This window comes from Calypte anna, chromosome 9 (assembly GCF_003957555.1).
Source record: "Calypte anna isolate BGI_N300 chromosome 9, bCalAnn1_v1.p, whole genome shotgun sequence".
In the NCBI taxonomy this organism is placed as follows: Eukaryota; Metazoa; Chordata; class Aves; order Apodiformes; family Trochilidae; genus Calypte; species Calypte anna.
In genome coordinates, this window is record NC_044255.1 from 21,843,723 (window position 1) to 21,865,599 (window position 21,877).

Sequence of the window (21,877 nt, forward strand, 5' to 3'; positions counted from 1 at the left end):
GTATTTTTTTAGAAGTAGCTTAGTTCAAGTTTCTGACATGCATTACCTGTGCCACCTTGGCAGATCTTTTTAGTCCGTTTTTTAAATGTAATTTTTGAAAGTAAAATCTTCAGTACTGTTTACAGATGACTGCAAAATGTCCCAGTATATACATAGGTGTGTGTATAACAGTGTCCATAGACCTGACAGCTCTGTGGAACGTGGGCATAAGGAAAGCCTCTTCCAGCATGCTGAAGATTCAAAACTTGAACCAGAAACACATCAATGTGACAACAGACTCCTAATCAATATTTTTACATGTTCTTAAGAGTAAACACATGCTCATGTCCTTTTCTCTGATTAAAACTAAGTTCTAGGTGCATGTGAGGGGGAAATGTTGGCACACGTTCTTATTTCTTAGACATCTTCCCTCTCTGAAACCTCAGCAGAGTGCAGTCCTCTGGAATTCTCTGAGTATTTTGTTGTTCTAAATTTACTCCAGTTTTCACAGGAAAATGTGTGTTTTTTTCCCCAAACTGAAGGCTCTGCCACTACTTCAGGAAGAATGAAGAACGTTTAAGTCTTACCGTGCAGTTCTTGATAAGGTTTCTGGTGCCACCTAGTGTAGAGCCAGGCAAGTGTGAGTCGGCATTCAGATCCTGGAAAGAGCCTCAAGGAGCAAAAGGGGAAAATTTTGTTTTATTTAAACTGAATCTCGACTTTGCTATATCTTAAATACATGTTTTTTAAAATCCTAATACCAGAAAACACAATTTACAAATGTCCTTTTCTTTTGAATGATGCCACAGCATTGATGTAACAGATTTAATTCCTTAGTATTCTTGAGTCTGTTCACCCTTCATATCACTTTGATATGGAACATATCACATTGATGTGGAACTTTCTGAAATTCTGAAACTTCTTAATGAAAAGATCTCATCAAAACTTGAGGATTGTTTAAAATTCTCCCTACTTTTATAAGATCTGAAAAAAAATACACTGCATAAGCATTCAGATCTTAATTTATGTATGCAACACTTATGTTATTTAAGACTCTAATCTTCCTGTATGTTTCATCAGTATTTTCTCTTTTACATTGTAGATTTTCTTGTTTATAAACTAGAAGCACAGGAAACACTAAATAAAGGAAGGGTAAGTCATCATTCCTAGTAAAAGCTTTTAATAATTGATGCCATTTGAGTTGCAAGAAAAAGGAATTTGCAATTTTAACTGTTTAAAGTGGTCTGACAAAATGCTAATTGAAAGAGCACTCACTTGTTCAAGTCTTACTCTGCATGCCTAGGTGCTGTTACTGCATAATAAAAAATTATTATTATTTGAGCTGCAATAGGGGATCCTAATACATTTCCAGAAATTTTAATTTAGAAAATACCTTCCTGTTTATATCATGTTAGTTCAAATGTATTGTTACCAATGGGAAAAGGGTATTACAAAGCATTATAAATTACTTTTTTTAGCTTAGTCCACAGAGAAAAGGTCAGGGGAAAGTGACAATTTTCTAACATGTGGTCTTTGAACTTGCAAGTGTAAAAACATAAGGAAACTTTCTTTTATGTACTAATGGCCAGAAGGAAAGCTGAATCTGGCAAAAGACCCCAGAGACCTGTAGACAAGTAAATTAGGATTTTATGGCTGCTTCATGTTGAAACTGGGGAGCAGATTGTAAGCTGAGTAACCTCAATTAAAACACATTCAGTAAGTGCAAAGTATATGTGCTTGTCGTGTTCCGAGGCAAGTGGAGAGCGAACTTGTTACCTGGGAAGTTGTGTCCCTTGCCTCCTGACTCCAAACTCTTTAAGTGCTTGTGCAGAGGTCAGAGGGGTGACAGAGTTGTTGTGTGTAACACCAAGGTTTGGGTTGTGTTTTACAGCAAGACTCCAACAGCCGGTACAGCGCCCTGAGCGTGCAGCACCAGATGCTGAAGGTGGGTGATGGGCATCCCCATTCCCCAGGGCTGTGGGAGGGATTCCACGGATTCAGCAGTTCCAGGTCACTCCCTCCAGAGTGTCAGTGCCTCCAGGGTGCCCTCCTCTTGCAACACTACCCTTAAAAGATGCTTTCCTGCTGTATTTTTGAGTTGGTAATTTAATCTGCTCCAGAGCAACCAGTTGTTTGGAACACTGGCTTATCAGACTTCACCTAGTTTGGCAGGTAAGGGATTTCCTAAACATGTTCAGCCAACTCCCTGTGGGACAAGGCAACTTTGAGGTGAGGTGGTGTAGCCCTAGAACAGGAGACCACTCATCATGGACGTCATTTGGTGTTAGAGAAGACGTGGAAATCGCATGCTTTAAATAATAAACTGCTTGTCATGGATGCTTCCCACTCATCTGGGCTTAGTTAGCAAATTGCCAGAGACAAAATTAGCCTCATGTGTGCAGACAATGCACTGTTCCAGTGTCCAACTTGGTGTTCACAGAGTCAACATGAAGAACTAAAGAAGCAGCATGCTGACCTTGAGGAAGACCACCGAAAACAAGGGGAAGAGTTCAGCAGAACTTTCAATGATCACAAGGAGAGATACTTGCAGCTGCAGCAGGAGAAGGAGCAGGAGATCTCTAAGCTGAAGGGTATATGCAACCTCTACCTGGCTGCCCATATACAAATGTGTGTTTTTTCATTTTGATTTGTGTGATGTGATGCAGGAAGGCATTGCTCTCCTCTCACTAATGTGTCATCCATTCATCTTAGGCTTTCTGATAAGTTACATTTTTCTAATGATTTTCTTTCCTCACTTTCTGAAATCTATTAGTATGTGTGCTTTGTGTTTTTGTCTAGGTTAGAGAAATACTAAGAAACAGAGCACTTAAAAGCCCATCAAGTGTCAGTGGCTGGTTTATCCCGTCTTTCATGTTTAGTTCTAAGACTGTTATAAACCTGGAAGAACCCATTTGCCTCTTAAGTCTTTTTTTTTGTAAATGAAAGGCAGTCTAAGAGTGTTTGCCACTTCTGTCAGAGATGTAATTGTGCCTCTTTATGTACATTTTATACCTCATTTTCTCTTTATGTATCAGCCTCTCTGAAACATGATGCACCTGTATGCTGAAGTCTTAATTTTTTTACTGTTGGCATCTTGTTTCCTGTTACAAAGATCCTTTGTAGTCTGCAGACCTCTTCAATCCTAATTACAAATAATAAAAAAGGAAGGGGTTCTCCCCTCCCAGGGCCTTCAGCTGCTTCCTGCCATGTATCACTAACACGTAAGTTAGTTTTGGAGCTGTCTGCAGTTTTGTCTACACAGTGTTTTGCAGGCAGAGCTGTGTTTAGTAGTTCTGCCTGGGCACAGCACCAGTGGAGTCACACAGCTCTGGACTGAGCTGGATTGCAGCCTGGCAGCTTGGAGCGTGGGAAGAGCTTCCCTGTGTTTGTTCCAGTATTCCCCATCAACATAATGTCAGAAGTGGGAAGAGAAGCCCCCTTCTCCCTGGTCCCAGAACTTTTTAAGGATGCTGGCCAGCTGGGCACCTCATCCAAAAGAATAGCTATAGAGTCCTATGACAAAAAAATTCTCACTTGCCAGATGTGCTGGGGGGGGAAGGAGAGGAGGGGTGGCTTCCTCTCTGCATCTGAAAGATTCAGGTTGCTGTAGTGAATTTTGCTGTCTGCAGCCCCCAGCATGGACAGTGCTGCATTATTCCAGTTGCAGACAAAATAGAACCACATTTTACTATTTTCTGCTTGAAAATTTAAGGCTTTTTACAGGGCTGGGGAGAGATGTAAAATAAAGAAGCCAGATAGTTACTGGAATCTATTTCTACTATAGCAGTAGCATGGGATTTTAGGTAGTTTGTGTTACAGTTTATGATTTTGGTGGTTAATCTAGTACTATCCATCTGACTGGGTTTTCATTCTGTTTTTCATTCAATTTCTTTTAACCAGAATCCCTCTATAACTTACGGGAGGAGAACAGACAGCTGAGGAAAGCTCACCAAGACATTCACACCCAGCTCCAAGATGTCAAGGTAGGAGAACTTGAAGCCCATTAGGAAAAATAAAAATGTTTCCAAGTTTTAACAAGCCAGAAGTGAGCTATGCTAAAGACTTGTAGCTTCTGTTATGTGGCAAAAAGAAGAGGAATGTGGCTGAACTGGGTTGCTTGTCTTTTGCTGCTTGCATTTTAGTTATGTGCTTCTTTGAAAAAAAAAAAATAAAATCCAAATTTAGTATAAAAATCAGAATTGGAAATTTGACCTTGCAAGTTAAGAATTGTGCTTTGGCAAGTGAAGTTCATCAAAATCATTCATCAGCATCTACTCCAACTTTAAACTTTGTTTTAGTTACTCCAATTCTGGCCTCCAAAATTTTCTTTCCTGGCATGCTTGTGTGTTTCACATGTGTTCCACATGAAGTAAATGCTGTCATTCCAACTCAGGATTTTCTTTTAGAGATAAATTGAATTATATTCCTAGTTCAAAATCCCCCAGGTGACCTCATTTACTTTTAGAATGAACTTTTTTTGTGAAACATTTCATGTTCTTCTTTTTGTGTAGCAACAGCATAAGAACTTACTCTCCCAACACAACCAGCTTGTAGTGACTTTGGAAGACCACAAGAGTGCACTAGCTGCTGCACAGGTCAGAAAGGAAAGCAGCTTCTACCAGCTCTACCTTCCTAAAACTTGTTTCTTCTAGTTCAGCTGTCCTGTCGTGCATGGAGCCTCTCGCATGGGGAATTTGCAGCTGGCACCAGGCTGCAGGGGAATGCATGAGTTCAAGGGTTGCTCTTTAGAAGAAGCTGCAGCACATTGTAGGGCTGTCAGAAAGTAAAAGAGCTGTACTGTAAGCCTGGGAGTGCATGTATTACTGATAAGATGATTATCTGCTTCCATGAGAGCTGTCAAATCCCTTTCTTTCTCTCTCTTCTCTGACAGAACTCCTGTTAGTCAAACATCCCACACTCCAGCATGCCCATGCAGCACTGTAGAGACCTGGATGCTGGGATGCTATCAAGTCTCTTTTTATATATGACTAGGAGGTTTCTCAGGCTAGAGAAACCTCAGCGCAGCAGAGCGACTGATACACAAGGATGGTAAACTTCAGGTGGAGCTCAAATTAGTTAAAAAGCAGCATTACCTCACTTAAATGTCATTTTCAAGTGAAGTGTTTGCCAGACACTTGCACATGCAGCCAGCTGTGTTGGTGCAAGCTGGGTAGGCCACAGGGAATCTGAAGGTAGGAGTCAGGTTGGAGCAGTGGAAGATTATTGATGAAAGATCAGAGGGGAAGACAAAGAGCCAGCTTCAAGTTATTTTTATTCCTGACTTGTTTCCTTCATTTAAGTATTATCATAGTCTTCAGAATCATTACCAGCACTTAAAGCATTGGATTCTTTTTTTTTTTCCCCCAGTTTTGCTTGTGCATGTCTGTATGTGTAGATATTCCAAAAATAGGGCAAGACTAGCAAAGTCCCTTGTAGACTAAATAGATGAAGAATCTTAATTTCCAGTACTAAAATGGGCTGGCAGCAAATTTTAAGCTCTTCTCCCACTGGCCCCATTAGCTGCTTGGTATGTACATATTCACATCTGAAATTCCACAGGGGCAGGTGCAGGCTTTGATTTAAGGTTCACCAGATCCACAGGGAAGGTCCATATACTTCCCATGGCTCTGATTCAGTTCTTTAATTAGAAAGCCTGTGACACAGGAAGCTTTTCTGTGAGTGTGCCATTTATCCTATGGAGAACCTTTTCTTCAACAGAAGAGTCTTGCACATTCTTTCAGAGCAGAAGCTATTTTCCCCACTTGCAGAGTTTCTCCTGCAAACCAGCTACAGAAAGTTCACAAGGGATTACTGCTTGGAGATGCAGCTGGATAAATGATCCCTTTATTTCTAAGAGACCTCTAGACATTAAATACCAGTAGTCAATACTGCACTAATGAATTTGTGACCTGAATCTTTAAGGCATTGTCACCTTTGTACTTTTCCACAACTCAAGCAGCCAGACAGACTGATGATATATTTTTATAGACCTTGTCTTTCTGCCAGCAAAAATGCCTTGAATCCCAGTGTTCAGCTCAGAACAACTCATGCAGAGGAACAGAGTACTGACTTGAGTCCTGATCTGAACATTCTCTGTTTAAATATCCCAGCTCTTGAGTCTCTCTACATGAGCAGTCAGTGGGGAGGGGAAAAAAAACCCAAAAAACCAAATCAGAAACCTGTGCATTAGTCTTACATTAAGTAAATACTATTTTTTTCCTCTAAAATGTCTCATTGGACTCTCCAACAGTAAATCAGGAAAGAGAAGCCTCCTTCTGGAATGACAAGAGTAATTACTGCAGTTCTGCTTTGCTTTTAGGCCCATCACATTTAATGGATGCCATAGGCTTTTGGAGATGCTTCAAGGTGTGTCTGGCTTCAGAGCTGTTCTGCACTGCATCATGTCAATCTGTAGCACTGTGGATATTGTTCTGTATGAGTATATGGCATTGTCCATCAATGCATTGTGCCTGTCTGCTTTCCTATTGATTGCTATGATCCCACATAACACACCAGAGGACATCCCCAGTCACCAGCTGTAAACTGTAGCCAGCTTTGAAATTAATTTCAGAAGGATTAGGAAATGCACCTCTGACTTGGAAGTGCTGCCTCCACTGGAGCAAGCCACAGACCCTCTTGTGGGCCACCACCTTTTCTAGATGCACCTGGTCAGCTTTTATAGATTCTCTCTATCAAATAATTTCACTTGATGAGACTTCCTTGTACATCTGCTGTACAGACAGGGACTGCAGCACCAATCACTCTGCAGTTCAGCATTCTGAACTTTTAAAGTTTTTGTAAGTGTCCTTCCTTTTGAAAGTTACCTTGTACAGAGGTAAACAGCAAACAAATTACATTCTAGTGTTGCATTTTGGGAAGATTTTAGAATTTATTTTTTTTTTCCCATTTTTTCTTGCTCTTCACCAAGGGTCTACTGTCACTGACTTTCTTTGCCTCAGCTCTGTATGTTGGCTGTTGTCTTGTGTTTAAATATTGAGGAGTTGGCATTTTTATGACATGTATGCACTTTGAAACTCCTTTTTCTGAAAGAACTGCACTTCTTTACTGGTAGAAAGAAGTCGTGGTGCTCTTGATTTCCCTTCTTTAGTGTGCCAAGAAAACTGCATCACCCCTTTTGACAATTCTCCTGCTTGGCATGAATAAAACAAATCTCCCTCTTTGTCTCACAGAGATTTTTCTAATATCCTTTGTATGCATGTGCACTGTGGCTGAAAAGATTGTCATGAATCAATGTTACTTAGTGTGTGGAAACAACCAGGTTTAAAAGCTCCCATCCCTTCCCCTCCCTGGAGTTTGCTCTGATGTGAATATCAAGTCTTTCCACCCTGACTTTCCAGCAAGTGCACTCTGAGGTGCCTGTATTTTATTAAGAAATTGATTTGGACACACTATAATGAAGGTGTTGACTTTAGTCCCAGGTGGAGGAATACAGACAGCTGAAGGACACACTCAATAAAATCCCAAGTTTCCGCCAGCCTGAGTTCAAGCAACCAAATGAGCAACCAGAGGTGCAAGCAACGTCCCCCAGCAGTGACCTCCCCACCCACCACGAAGCTGTGGCTGAAGAGCACAAGGAGGTATGCTAAAAAATTTCATTTTTAAAATAATATCAGGTAGCTAAAATAATTGAAAAGCTTTTTATAGAAAAGCTCAACTGAGTTCTGAACAAATGCTCTTCTCTCATGTTTTATAAAGTTTCTGTGGCACAGAAAAGTCAGTATATTTAAAACTGGCACACTACTCAGTGTTCCAGAAGATACAAAGCAAAGCTGTGGGTAAAGTCTTGAAGTTATACTGTCAGCTGTGCTTTTGTTTTCCAAGAGTACTTGGCCAGCAGAACCTGTCGGAAATAAAAATACAAAGCTTCCTTTGCTGCAGATAGGGGATTTCAAGAGGTTTGTTCCACTGCAGATAAAACTTCAGAGGCCTAATGGATTTTATGATGCACTTGAACAACACCTTGCATGGCTGCAGAGCCAGGAGGGGGCTGCTGATACCCTTTGGCAGGAGCAGTTGCTTGTTCCAAAAGCAGTCTTTGGCTCTCCTGCCTCCAGCTTCACTTTTGCCAGGCTGGAACAAAACCATCTTTGGCTCTCTTGAAAATGGGAACCCCCTGGTATCTATCTTGTGCACACATAATCCTGTGTGTGTTTTGCAGAATGAGAAGCTGAAAGAGAGAGAAGAAATAAATTCCCAGGAAAGAGAAGAAGACTCTGAGCGTTTCCACCTGCGAAGGAGCACTGGGGAGGGCCAGCATGCCAAGGAGCTGAATATTCAGGAGCAACAAGAAGCTGGAGAGGATGATGAGCAACGTGTTGATCAGGTTGAAGAGGAACGCAAAAAAGAACTTGAAGAGGAAGAAATGGAGCAGGCAGGACAGCCTGAGCACTTAGAGGAAGAGCAGGATCAAGCACCAGAGGAGCATGAGTGGAAAAAACAGGAGCAGAAAGAAGAAGAAACCAACATGCTGGGTGATCATCTTCATTCAGAGGTATGGAGCTCTGCTTTTTTCCTGCTGTTTAATTGGAGGAATCCCTTATCGTTCCTGGCTCTGTATTGCACTTGCCTTCTTCTGGGCAAAATCAGTGTCAGAGTTACAGAAAGCTTAGGATTAATGCACTGTTTTCCAGAGAAAATTGTCATATTTATAGAAAACTGGGGATTCAGAGCATTTGGATGCATAGGATTGAGGCTCAACTTCAGCACGCACATAGAGCAGTGCTTGCCAAATGCTTAATGAACATCAGTTTAGCTGATAAAAGCAGCAGATGGAAAAAAGAGCAGTCAGGTTGAATCCCATCTCCTGCTTGAAGTTTGAGGCCCTTCTGATGGGAAGGAGACAGCTGATGGGAGTGAGATTTATCTTCAGCACTCTGATGGAGAGCTGTCCTGCCTTACTAATTTGCTGCATCTTAGCAAATTGCAGCATGTTTCCCTGTCAGATGTGCCTACCTCTTGTAAACACATTTCCATCTAAATGTTCCCTGTCATTTCACTTGAAATGTTAACTGCAAGATGAGCATGACTGAAGTAGGAAGTCTTGCTCTGTGCAGCTCTAAATAAAACCAGCAAATCCTGGATTGACATTCCCAATTGGATCTCCAGTGGAAAATACATCTTACTGCTCTCAGCTTAGGCTCTGTAAACACACACACTCTCCTAGCAGATGATGGTTGAGAAGGCAGTGTTGGTGAGGTGCAGTAGCAGTAGATGAAGCTGTGAAAGTGTAGTTAGTTTAAGTCACTGGCTGTAAAAAATGTGCCATGTCTCATTTCAAGCTGAAGGCAGCCCCTACAAAAATCTCCAGTGAGATCCATGGGAGCAGATTTACTGCCTTAACTGTCAGCCATCAAAACTTGATTTTCCTGGTAATATGTTGGGGCTTTTGTTAATATCTAAGAAAAGCATGGCTTCTCCCACCCTATTATCTCCTTTTCCTTCCCCATGTCCTCCCTGGAACCCTTCTGGTCTTTGTTGAAAAATAATTCAACTTTAAGCAGAGCCAAGAAACCCTGAAATAATTTTGCTGTAGCTCTGCCTGTCGTCTGCAGCCTCTGCAGATTTTTCCTGCCTGTCACAGGTTTCTCTGTGTTTGTTTCTGATCTCTGGAATGGTGCTGAATCTCTGCCCAACATTTCTTTGACAGATAACATCAACAAAAGCTGTCACAAAAAGACAGAAGTCAGTTTATGAGCAGCAACTGGAGCAGCAGCACCTTGCAGCCCGAAGAGCAGAGGAAGCCTCTCGGCTACGGGAGCATCAGGCATCACTGCAGCAGCAGAGGCTGAGGGGACAACTGCTCAGGCAGCAACAGCTCCAGCTGCAGAAGGAGGCAGAACGAGGAGAAAAACTCTATAAAAACAGGCTGAGGTTAAATTCTTTTACATGAGTTTGTCATGGTCTGTGCTGTTCCATCATAGCACCTTTAGAAAGAGGGCGTTAGATTGCCCAGACACTAAACTCAGTGAGCATCATCTTTTTTCCAGGGGTGAAGCTGGTTGCTGTTTAAAGAGGTTTTTTCCTTCCTTTTTTTTTTTTTTTTCTTTTAACTCATTTTACTATGGAAGTCTCTTAAATGTGGAGTAATGAATTTATGTTGCCATGCACATCCTAAGAGGAGGTTAGGGGTTCTGGCACACAACACCCCTTCTCTTCAAGCTTTCATTTAAATTAGTAATTGTTCTCTGTAAGCACCAATTATGATCTTGCAGTACTGAGAAACTCCAGTATCAGGTATGCTTTAAGCTACCTAAGCTGAAGTTTCCTCTTAAAACTGAGGTCCTGTTTTTAAGTAATTCCACAAGGACAAGAGCAACTTGTATTATTTGCATTGTAGAGGCAAAAACATGATTTCAGGAGAAACAAACACCCTGATATTTTCATAAAGGTGTTGTGAATGCAGTTGTATTCATGCTACCATAGTTTCCAAATGCTTTTCTCCCTCCCTGCCATATTTCCTTATGTTTCTGTTTATTTTAAAATTGTTAGTGGCAAATTTGTCTTTTTAAATCTTAAAGCCCATTGAATTTTCTTTGCTGAAACATTGAAATATTAATTATTAACTTGACCTGTGTTCCAAAAGGATTTTGGCATGAGAAAGCCTTTTATAATTGATAGTCAAAATACTCCCTCCTGCAAGAACAACCACACATGTAAACCCCTTTCAAGATGAAAGCTAAATCTGCTTTTTCAACAAAATAACTGATCCATGTAGTCTGTTTTGAAGGTGTTTGAGTATTTTTTTGTTTCCCATTCATAGTATTTGTGCTTTAAGGCATACACCAGCTTAGGAGTTTTGAAAATTGAAGGCAGATCCCATTGATACAGAGAAATACAAGCACAGAAGTTAGCACAGTAGGACAAGAAAGTCTTTGTTGTATAAAGTGTATTTCAAGAAAGATGTGAGAAAATATTAGGTCATAGGAAGCTAAACTGGAAGCCATTCAAGCAGGAGCTGGGAGAAGCAGAGATGCAGTAGGATTGGGTTTTTTTTTTAACAAAGCAGAAACACACTTTTTTCAGACTGAAATGATGTTTGCATTGCATTTTCTCAGCCAACAGGCTCATTATGATAACGTGGACCAGGATATTGTGCAAGGGGAAGAAGAGCAAGGGATTCATGAAGAAGAAGGTAAGATTGTGTTTATGTCCTTGTCATTTTCATAGGTTCCCTGTGTACTGTCTTTCCTGTGAGATTTTAATACTAATTTAATATCCAGTTTGAATTCAAGTGAAATAGAAACTCACAGTTTAAAACCAGAAGCTCAAATAAAAAGCTAAAAGTTAACATTAACTTTAAAGTTAAAGTGAGTGGCTGAAATACAGGTATTAGTGAAGATCATATCCACAAGAGTGTCCCTTTGATTGAGCTGCTTTGTGGATCTCTGTTACATTCCTGGTTCTGCCCATGATTTTGTTTGATTTGCACAATCTTTCAGGGCTGGTTTCAAAAAAACAATCTTTGGATCATGATCTGTTTGGGTAAAGGCTGCCTACTACTAAAAGCACATATAGAAGCCAGTATATAGGGGACTCTTTTAAGAGCTAGCTAGGAACTGCTGTTTCTGACATAATAATATCAAAAATTTGGCAGCTTATGAACGTGACAACCAACGCCAGGATGAAGGTGAAGAAGATGATCAAAATAATGCAAACGAGCAGCAAGAACCAGAACATCAAGCAGCAAATCAGCAGGCTGGTGGATCTGTGAGTATGAATTAAGATGCTATGGATTGCAGTTGTTCCTGAAGTGAAAACCCAGAATCTCATCCAACAGAATTGCACATTACAGAAATCAGATAACCAGGGGTCTGTGAGGAAAGCAAGTTTGACAGTTTAAAACTACATCTGGGATCTATTTAAAGGTGTCCTCACTGATTTGGGAAGAAATCAAAAAAAGTTTCCTTGTTGGAAGCAAGTTGCTTTTCTACATTCCTTTGATCTGTGCTTCAGGCAGAATAAAAGATTAAGATTTAGCTGAGACTGGAACAGGTAAACAAAAAATAACAAGAGTAACTCATTAGTGGTCAGTCAAAAGAGTGGTGAGTGTATTTTTCATGCTTTGCTTAGTTGAGAGGGTAAGAGCCAACTCAGTAGCCACTGAACCCAGCTGTAGTCAGTACAGAAAAGTGGGAGATCTGAGGACACCTTAGCAGTGAACACAGCCACAGTATCAATTGCCCAGAGAGCTGGATGCAGGAGGTTGTCCTGTCCCATATTCCTTGGTGCTGTGGAACATCAGGCACAGCATCTTCACTCCCATCACCCTCAGCAAATCAAGTTGTGAAGTAAATACTTGTCAAGACTCTGTAACTTAGCTGTAAAGTTACCAGAAATGGTTGTACTGAATGAGAAGCAGAAAGGAAATGCTCATTTTCTAAAGGGCAGAATGAGTGCTGTCTGTGTATATAATAGAACAAAAGCAAAGGTTAATGCTGCAGGACAGGCTGGGACTGAAAGATCACACAGCAGTTTTGAGCCATGAGCATCTCAACTCCTCTCTCTTTTCACCTGGTCCCATCAGGCATTGTCAGATCTCATAAACAAAAAGAGTTGAACAGCCTGTGTGGAGTCAGTCACCAGTCTGGGACACAGACCCACCCTGCAGTTCTGTGTCAGTGCTGAAGAACTTTTTCATTCTGGACCCATTCTGTATGGGCTGGGGTTTGATGTAGGAACCCTGATGCCTGGAGAGAGATTCCAGCTGCATTTCAGTGGCTATGGGCTGGCTCTAACCTTGTTCATGCTAAGGTAGCTTTCATATTAAATGGAATTTGACTGAGAAGTCAAATTATGTATTTAACTTTCTCTTCTGAACATTGCAGAAGGCAGCTGTGGAAGATGTGAATCCTGCTGATGACCCAAACAATCAGGGAGAAGATGAATTTGAGGAAGCTGAGCAAGAGAGAGAAGAAAATCTACCAGATGAAAATGAAAAGCACAAGCAGAGCAGTCAGAAACAAGGACACCCAGGAATGGAAGAGCACCTAGTGGTCAGTAAAGGCAAAGGAAACCTCTGCAGGTCCTGTTTAAGGACAGGGAAGCACAGCTGAGCTAGAGACCACTGAGCTTTGATTCTCAAAGATCTCTTCCAAGCCATATATGACACGTGGAGGTCAAAGTGTGGCAGGAGTCCTGGTGACAGACTGCTGTGTCTGTCATCACTGCTCCACCCAGGGAGCCTTCTGCTCTCATGGTTCAGGCCCCTCTCTTTCCCTTCACACAAGCCCTGGCAGAACAGAATTTGTGCTCATACAGCCTTCATCTCTTTGCAACAAATCCCTTCTACACTGTTTCCATGCCATCAACCCTCAGCTGTAAGCTGCTCCAGCCATTCCAGTGAATGCTGTGCATTTCAACCATGGTTAAACTGTAAACTCCTCCAGGCAAATAATAATCTGGAGTTTCATGGCATTGGTCTTTAGTGGTGTGAATATGTCTCTCTTCCTGCTTAGTATGGAAAGTCGTGGTTTATTCTATGAAGTGATTTTTATTATAATCATCCTGCTGTCTTTTTTAATTTAGAGGAGTTCTAAATCATGTAGCTGGGCTGTCATTAATGCTGCTGAAAGCACTATAATTATGTTTTGCCATGTTACTGGAGCTTTAAAGTTTTAGTTCCAGAAGAAGAAGCTTTAACCTTCATTTTTCTAAAGCCAATAGGCATGCACAGAGAGCTAAATTTTGATATGATCTTTCTGCAGATGGCAGGAAATCCTGACCAGCAGGAGGATAATGTGGATGAGCAATACCAGGAAGAAGGGGAAGAGGAGGTAAGAAAACAGAAGACATCTGAGGGTCACCCAGCACATTAACATCTCAGATGTCTTTGGAACTGCAAAATGAACCCAAATCACTTGGTCTGACTTGATGAAACCTAGGAAACCTCTGCCATTACTCTGCTGTCCACTTCTGGGAGTGTTACTCATATATACATGCTGCAGTCCATTAGTCTTCCAGTTTTAATTGTGCAATACTTGAAATGATCCACAACAGAAGGAAAAATTCCTGAAAACCTCAAGCCCTCTGGAGGTCACCAAAAACCTCATTACCTTTGTTTCTCAAATCACACACTGCTGCTCTGGCCAGACTGCTCTTTAGCTCCAACCTGATTTATCTGTTCTCCTCCCTGGCAATCCAAGTTACATAAACCCTTTACTATTTGTGGAGTCAGTCAGGAAGCTGTTAGCACATTGCCTTGAACTGCAGGAGAAAAGGAGGGGAGGAGACTTTTCCCATGGCTTGTGAAATGTCATGCTCATTATGCATGCACAACCATAAATTGACCTGCAGTTCTTTGATAAATACCTAATCAGTTGCTATTTTGTACTTCATACATAATGATTTACAAAAAGCAATAGAAGTGGCTGCTCATTACTGCCTTATGGGAAACACTTTGTCTAAATTACCTGCTCTGCACTTAGAATTCACCAGTTCAGCTTCAGGTTACTTAAATCAAGCCAGGTCATTAGGAACTGGGAAGAGTTTGGCTTTGCCAAATACTCTTTGGAGCTGTACAGGAGCATCTTAGCCAGCTTGCAGGGCACCATTTGGAGCAGATCTGTATAACAGCACTCTCCAAAAGAAAATGCACTTCACTTCTAAAAGCATTCCTCTCACATTTGTACCCAGACATCAAGTGACCTGGAAGCAAGGGAAAGTGCTGATGTAAAAGGAAGAAGTGATAGATAAGACCTGAATGTTTGGAAAACAGATCAGCATGGTCTGCTTTCCCTTCAGCTTTACAGTTAGAAGAGATCATTTTTCACTCCCAGTCCCTTTTGGGTTTTTTTTTGTGGTTTCCCAGGAGCAGTTGGCATGAGGATCACTCAACTGCTGGGAGAAGAGGGACAAAGTTACCATTAAATACTTACATTGCATATGGGAGCTGAAATAGTTCTGGGAGCCCACAGTGGGGTGGAAGTGTCAGTAATGACTGTTTGCTATGTCATGACAAGGAGAAAATTACATATATGGGTAATGAAAACATGGGATGGAAATCTAAATGTGTTGGCTGCTGATAAGAGGATCTGTGAAAATTGTAGTTACAAGTTAAATAGGCTGTCAGAGGGGAGTAAGTTTCCTGATTGTTGGGTGGTTGTTTGGTTTTTTTGGTCCCTTAACCTCTCCCTGCTCTCTCCTCCCTTTCTTTTGAATCTTCATTCTGTAAGAAATAGCTGTAAAGTTGTGCATACTTAAGCCAGAGGCTACTTTAAAAAAAAAAAAAAGAAATGAAAATGTAGAGAACATCCCTGTGCTTTGTAGGTCCAGGAAGATTTGACTGAAGAGAAGAAACGAGAACTGGAGCACAATGCTGAGGAGCCATATGGTGAAAATGAGGAAAATGTAAGTGCTGTGTAAACCCCCCAACTCTGGGACATGATGGAACCCTTCCCAGAGCTGCCAGCAGCTCACACTGACATTAAATCATCATTGTACCTTGCTTTAGCTCATAGACCTTAAAATTTCATGCTGTCCCAACTTCCCTTTGCTCATCCTTCCACCCCCACATCCCTTCTTGTTGCCTGGAGGACTTTGGAAATCTTCTCTTTCTGTCCCTAAGCTCCAGCAGCTCCAGCTGACAGTCAGTTTTCCTTCACTTCATCTCATTGCCCCTAAATAAACCACAAGGAAGCAGGCAGGAGCACTGAATCTCTTGTTGGCTTCTTTTCTTTCAATCAGGCAGATGAAAAGAATAATGGAGGGGAAAATCAAGAGCAAGAAATGCAAGAAGAGAACAACCAGAGAGAAGTTCATGAAGAAAATTATGAGGAGGAAGAGGAGGAGGAGGAAGGCAGAGCTGTTGCAGCCAAAACTCGGAGACGAGGGGAGATGTAATCCTCTGCCTTTTTCTAACAGTACACAAATTCCTGGTTTGTCTTCTTGTTCTTTTTAAAAAAACAGAAAGAAAAAGCTTTTTTAGAATATTTAATTTCCAAAAAAAGGTTTGTGTTTTACAGTTTTTACTTTTATATTAGATGCTCTCCTACGTTTATATGAATACAGTATTTTGATACTCTAGATTAGGATTTCTTTTCTATTGAAGCTGTACATAAACAGACATCATATAGGTTTTAATTTTTCATAATTCTGGGTGTGTTTTATAAAGGCCATTTTGGAATACACTTTCACCTTGTCCAAGTCTTGACAGATGTTTCAGACACATCTGAGGGAACATTCCTAGTGCCTGAAGCCAGCCCACGTTTGTCACCCCAATGCCTTTCCTGACACAATCTCTGTGACTAAGGGCTGGCCACACTACCCCTCCAGGGCAGGGCCTGGGGTGCTCGTGGAGTCCCAGGGGTAGTTTAATTTCTTATAATCTCATGAGATTGTTCAAATCCTTGGAGTATATGCACATGCCTCACTCTTTGCAGGACCAGGCCTTTTAGAGGTGCAGAAGAGTTATAAAATATGCAAGTTTTACAAGCCTTCAAAAATACAGCCAGGTTTAACAGCTGTTAATTCTCTGCAGCTGTTTATATGCAGTTAAATTATGCATTTATTTTAATGAGCATACCTAGGTACTGCAATTACATGCACTACATAGCAGATAATGCAAATGGGGGTGTGCTGAGAGGAGATGGAAGCTAGAAAGCAATTTAGACTTGAAGATCCATTCTGCCAAATCAAAACACTACAGCTGTCACAGGAGGGAAGATTCAGAGGAGGAATGATTTTTGTCCTAGTTAATATATGAAAATATTTGAAATCTGACATCATCCCCTCAGTGACATCCTTTCTGGAGACTGGAGAGAGGGTTAAGGCACCTTGAAAGGATTGGTGCAAGATGTTGCAATAATAAGGCCTTTACCTTCTTATTTATTTTTGAGTCTGTGCTGGAAGGATTTCTGATTTTCCCACTAGGGGATGCAGACCAGAGACAAATCCCCCAGAAGTTTAGGTTGGTTTCTTTTGGGTTTTGTTTTCTTTTGAGCAGCAAACAGCTCTAGCACTGCATGCCAAATTGTAAGGGTGGGGAGGGAAATGACACAAAACCTGTGCCTTGGTGGGCTACTATGAACTAATAATCCCAGTGCATGAGTATATACAATATTTGTATTGGTACAGACCCCTGGTATTTAATAGATGTTTAAAAGGAGAATGGGAATCTGGATTTCCCAGGCTGCACCCCATTGCTGGAAATGAGGTGCCCAGTAGCTCCCCCCAAAAGTGTGTTAATATATAAAAGGGTTGGGACACTTTCCCTTTTTAAATAACAATGCATAGCAATGTGTTTGGTTTAATTTTTTTTTTTATATGAATGTAATTTAATTCATTTTTCTACTAACTCAGTTACATTGTGTTATATAGTTGGGTTTTGTTCTTTGCAGTTTTCTTAACTAACCCAAGCCACAGTGCTTATGTTTCATAGGAATATTTTTGTCAGCAAGTATTTTGGGTTTTCCAGTTACCATAAATCAGATTTATGTATAAAAAAGAAAGTTTACACGATACTGTAAAATGTATAATATGTACATAATCTTAAAAATACAATTATTTTGGTAAATTGGCCTGTATTTTTAATGTCACAGTTGCAATATTTAATTATTTGAGGCATAATAGTACTTGCCTGCAGTCAATAAACTAAGACTATAATTACTGGTCTTTCACATGTGTGATGGTTTGGTTTCATTTATATTAATTATATTTATATTAATTGATACAAATTGGTTCACCATTGCCTCTGGAGGTATGGACAACATGGACTTTAAGTGGAGAGAAAGCCACTTCCAACCTCATCTGCAGGTACACACTACTCACCAGCCCATTTTTACACTAAAAAAAGGTTTTTAATTCCATTTTTTCAGCACTTTCCTGGCTGCACAGGAACTGAAACAGGTGCTTGCACACTCTGCTGCCTTCTGGGCCCTGCTGCTCCCTGAACCCTTGGGCATGGAGAAGTTTTATTAAGCAGTTTGATGGTTCTCTTGTTTACTGCCAGGCTTTGAGGCTTCCCTGGGATAATTTGTGGCTCCAGCAAGAATCCAGGGAGACAACAAAACTGTACAGAAGGAGAAGCTGGAGAATAAAGGCTCCTGTTGTGTGGGGTACAAGCCAGCATTCACAGAGGATGCAATATTTACTTCACCAAGCACAACAAGCCCACATCCAGTGTGAGCAGGGCAATAAAAGGCTGAGGAGAAAGCCTTCTCTGTCCTTAATCAAGGGCCTGCTCACTTCAGACAAGTTCCTTGACTGAAAATGAACTTTCTGAGTGAGACTTCAGGCTTGGCTGACAACAGCAGTGTTGGATGCCTGTGATGTGCCCCAGCTCCTGCTCTGCCATGGGCTGGGGGTGCTTTCCCATCCCATAACTCCCTGGCCAAGGATTTTCCCTGCCAGCAGCTTGGAGCTCAGGTTGGCAACACTCAAACCCTGATTCCTTGAGTCCCCCACTATTCTTTTTGCAAAGACTATGAGCAAAACACCCCAGACCTTGCCCAGATGCTCACCCTAAAAGGGTTCTGACCTCTCTGACACCCCATTTAGTGCCAGAGCCTGTGATGGGAAGGGGGAGCCACACAGCTCCTTATTGCCAGAGGATGTCACCTGAGAGCCAGAGAATGCTGAGTGCTGTGCTTAATCAAGAAGCAGTTCATCAAGAGTGTATTTTATGGGACCTAAAAGTAAGCTCCAGCTTCAGGATTGTGCAGGATGAAGAGCAGAGGGAAATGTTCTTTGTGTTTTACTGCTCCCAGCAGGACCCTGCAGCATGGGCTAAAGGAGAGTCCCACCAGAGGGAAAGCACAAATTCAAAGGGCAAAGTGACATCACTTCTGGATTTGGCAGCAGCAAGACAGCTATTGGCAGGGCTGTGACCAGGCCTGCCATCCACTCATCAAAATGTTGGAAAGTGTTCAGGGAAGGGGGTGAAAGTGATGGGAAAGCTTGGCTTCTACAAAGCAAGTTCATGCTGCATTCAGCTCAGGAGAGAAAAGTCAGGGCAGGAGAACTCCCAGGGGCAGCCAAGTGGTGGGACAGGAGCCTAAAGCCTCCCAGGGAGAAACAGAGGAAAGTCCTGCAATAAAATTCAGGCCAGAAATACAGTGTAAATCCTGAGTAATGGGGTTAATGAATCACTGCTGCAATTGCTTTACAGGCTGTGAGGAATTCTTCATCACCAAACAGCTTTTCAAAGACTTCCTAGCTCAGCCTGGGCATCCCAGGGATGTCCTACAGCCTGTGATAAATGGAAAGGTCAGCAAGAGGATCCCAGTAACACACTCTGGCTCTGATGTGCACAGTAACAGTGGGGAAAAAAAACCCAGTGGAAGTGATTCTGTAGGTCAGGAAATCCTCTAATGGATCAGATGGAATATTACTGCTCAATAAATGAGTGTTTCTCACCCCATTGCCTTTGGCAGCTCCCTGTAGGGCAGGGATTTGGGGACCACTCTGAGGGGGAGAGGCACCAGCAGGCAGCACTGGCACACAGACAGCATGCCCTGAATGCAGGTTTTGTCCAAACCCTTTAATTCCCAGCCTGCTGACTTCAGGCTTGAGCTAACCCAAGCTGAGAAGTGACTTAGGGAGCTCTATTTTCAAGTAAACATAAGAAAGATCCCTGTGATTAGGAAAGCACCACAGATACACCTATCACTGATGCATGAATAAGTTTCTGGGAAGTTTTATCCACTTTTACTGCAGGTTCTCCTGACAAAGGAGGTGCAGAGCAGTAGCTGCTAAAAACACCTTCACTCAGCTTTTCAAGTCTGAGCACATAAAATGTGTTTACTGTGTACAGAGAACTTGTTACTGATACACACAGGAACTAAATTTATCTTATTACAGCCAAAATACTTGCAGAGTGAGGAGAATGAGAAACCCGAAGCTGCGTATTCAGAGCAAGATAAAAAGTTGCCTTTGCTACACCTGACACATCAGCAGCCTTCAGAAACAAGGTTTCCTTCCACATTTCTTGCTTTAGCAGCTCTTGCTGGTTCAAACACAAAATTATTCATTACTTTCTCATCGTCACCACTTGTAAAAGGAATAATAATAAAAAAAATAAATTCAAATAACTTTGCCATCTATACGAAGAAGCTATTTTCCAATTTTTATTAGAAATTCAGCACACCCAAAGGAGTTACCAGCAGCTCTGTGATAGTCAGGGATTCAGCTGACAGGATTAGCAATGCCTTGACTTGCTCCTACATGCTGGAATACACAGCAAAAAACTCCCAGGCACATTGATGTCAATAACCTATGGCCCTTGAAACACAGTCATTGCACTGTAATGATTTCTTTCTTTTCCTCAAAGCTGCTTTTTTCTCCAGATCTCAAAGCATTTTTTACAAGTGTCAAAGCCTCTCTTGGAAAGAGGCACAGAGACAAGAGCAAGGGATTGGGAAAAGGGTTTTGAGAGGAAACCTGAGAGCAGAGACCAGACTGGGGCTGAGCTTAGCCCCAGAGTCCTGCTGTACCTTCTGATCCCCATCAGTAACATTCATCTGCAGCTTCCACTTGTTTTAAACCACACAATATGATTTTAGCAGTTCAAAAAATATTTTGCAACAGGCTTGCGACCTGAGGAGGATGTCTCACTGCTTTACATCCCTCACTTGTTCCTGACTTTCCTTTGCATCCTCTCTGGCATCCCCGTGTGTTTTCTTAGCTCCAGATTACATTTCAGCTGCACAAACCAAACCCTCCACCAAAACTTTGGAGGTGGCAAAGCTATAAGGACATTTTTTTCTCATAAGCATCAGGGATCCCAGCCACATACGTCTCCCCAACATCACAAAATGCCTTGAAAACACTCACAGTGCCCTCAAAGCCCCAGCAGAACACTTGGGCAAGTGTTCCCCAGAAAGCTCACTGTCCAGAAAAGCTGTCACTGTCACAGAGTCACTGCCACTTCAGTGAGCAACTGACACAATTCCCAGCATTTTCCTAGCCCTACAGACTCCCACAGATGGCTCCAAACAGTTCTGTTGCTTCAAGCTGGGCACGAATCCCCTTCCTCCTCAGCCACACCAACATCTGGATGCTGCCTTGCTTGGGTACCTGTGCTAACTCACCTGGGGCATCTCCAGGTGCCACTTCCACACTCACAGCAGCTGGAAAGCTTCTCCCCAGAGTTTCTTTTGTTTCAGGAGAGAAACCACTGCTGCCTGCAGAATTACTCAGCCAGTTCCTGCCACCCTGCTGTGGTTGGTGCTTGATTGAACTGAAGCATCTTTGATTCTTACAAACATGTGAGTCACAGGCACTGGTAAAAAGCTTTTGAGGTAAAGAGAAAAGACTCAGATTGACTACAGGAGGAAATGGCTCAGCCCTTAGAGCCTCCAGGAGACCTCTCCCCTGCCATCAAAACTCTCAGTTCATTTGTTCCCCTGCTTGAAAATGAGCCTGCAGAATGGCCATCAGTCACCCTGGGCAATGAGCATGCTCATCCTGCAGCTCTGCAGGCAGCACACTCCATCATCAGATGCTGCACAAAGCGTGGGCAGCTCTGAAACCTTCTTTGGTCACTGGGGTTCTCCACTTGCATCCCCTGTGTGCTGAAATGGGAGTTTTAGGAATAATGCTCTAAAAGCAGGAACATCTCTCTGCCCCCCCTGCTGGAGTAAGAGCCAAAAGTTGGCTTTCTGATCAGAGGTATCCAAAAAACTGTTTTGTGATTTCTTTGTTTCCTTGCCCTTTTCCAGGGGTGATCTGTAAGGATGTGCTGACTGAAAAAGTCCTGCTGCAAAAGGGGAAATTTCATGGCTGGGGATCAGGGCTGAGCTCCTGGCATCTCACAGGTCAAAGCCTACTTGTCAAGCACCATAACACAGTCACAGTTTTCTAAATGCTTGCAGGGACTCCTCAAGTCTTCAGCATTATGCAGAAGGCTCACGCATCCCATCTTCCCCATGCAGAGGATGGAGTC

General features: G+C 42.0%; 1 protein-coding gene across 3 annotated transcripts in view; it reads left to right on the top strand.

Annotated features, from left to right (window-relative positions):
* GOLIM4 (golgi integral membrane protein 4) overlaps positions 1-15,900 on the top strand; it is a 28,590-nt gene extending 12,690 nt beyond the window's left edge. For 2 of the 3 annotated variants that reach the window (XM_030456135.1, XM_030456134.1), the window contains 14 exons: positions 1,082-1,131; positions 1,871-1,924; positions 2,420-2,570; positions 3,880-3,962; positions 4,491-4,574; positions 7,413-7,577; positions 8,159-8,491; positions 9,647-9,870; positions 11,055-11,131; positions 11,594-11,706; positions 12,825-12,992; positions 13,704-13,772; positions 15,265-15,345; positions 15,682-15,900. In XM_030456135.1, the coding sequence (XP_030311995.1) occupies positions 1,082-1,131; positions 1,871-1,924; positions 2,420-2,570; positions 3,880-3,962; positions 4,491-4,574; positions 7,413-7,577; positions 8,159-8,491; positions 9,647-9,870; positions 11,055-11,131; positions 11,594-11,706; positions 12,825-12,992; positions 13,704-13,772; positions 15,265-15,345; positions 15,682-15,837 (1,808 nt within the window). In that variant the 3' untranslated portion in view covers positions 15,838-15,900. The remainder of the gene's footprint in view (positions 1-1,081; positions 1,132-1,870; positions 1,925-2,419; positions 2,571-3,879; positions 3,963-4,490; positions 4,575-7,412; positions 7,578-8,158; positions 8,492-9,646; positions 9,871-11,054; positions 11,132-11,593; positions 11,707-12,824; positions 12,993-13,703; positions 13,773-15,264; positions 15,346-15,681) is intronic. The other variant, XM_030456136.1, reaches the window with a different exon arrangement.
* Positions 15,901-21,877: the final 5,977 nt, after the last annotated feature.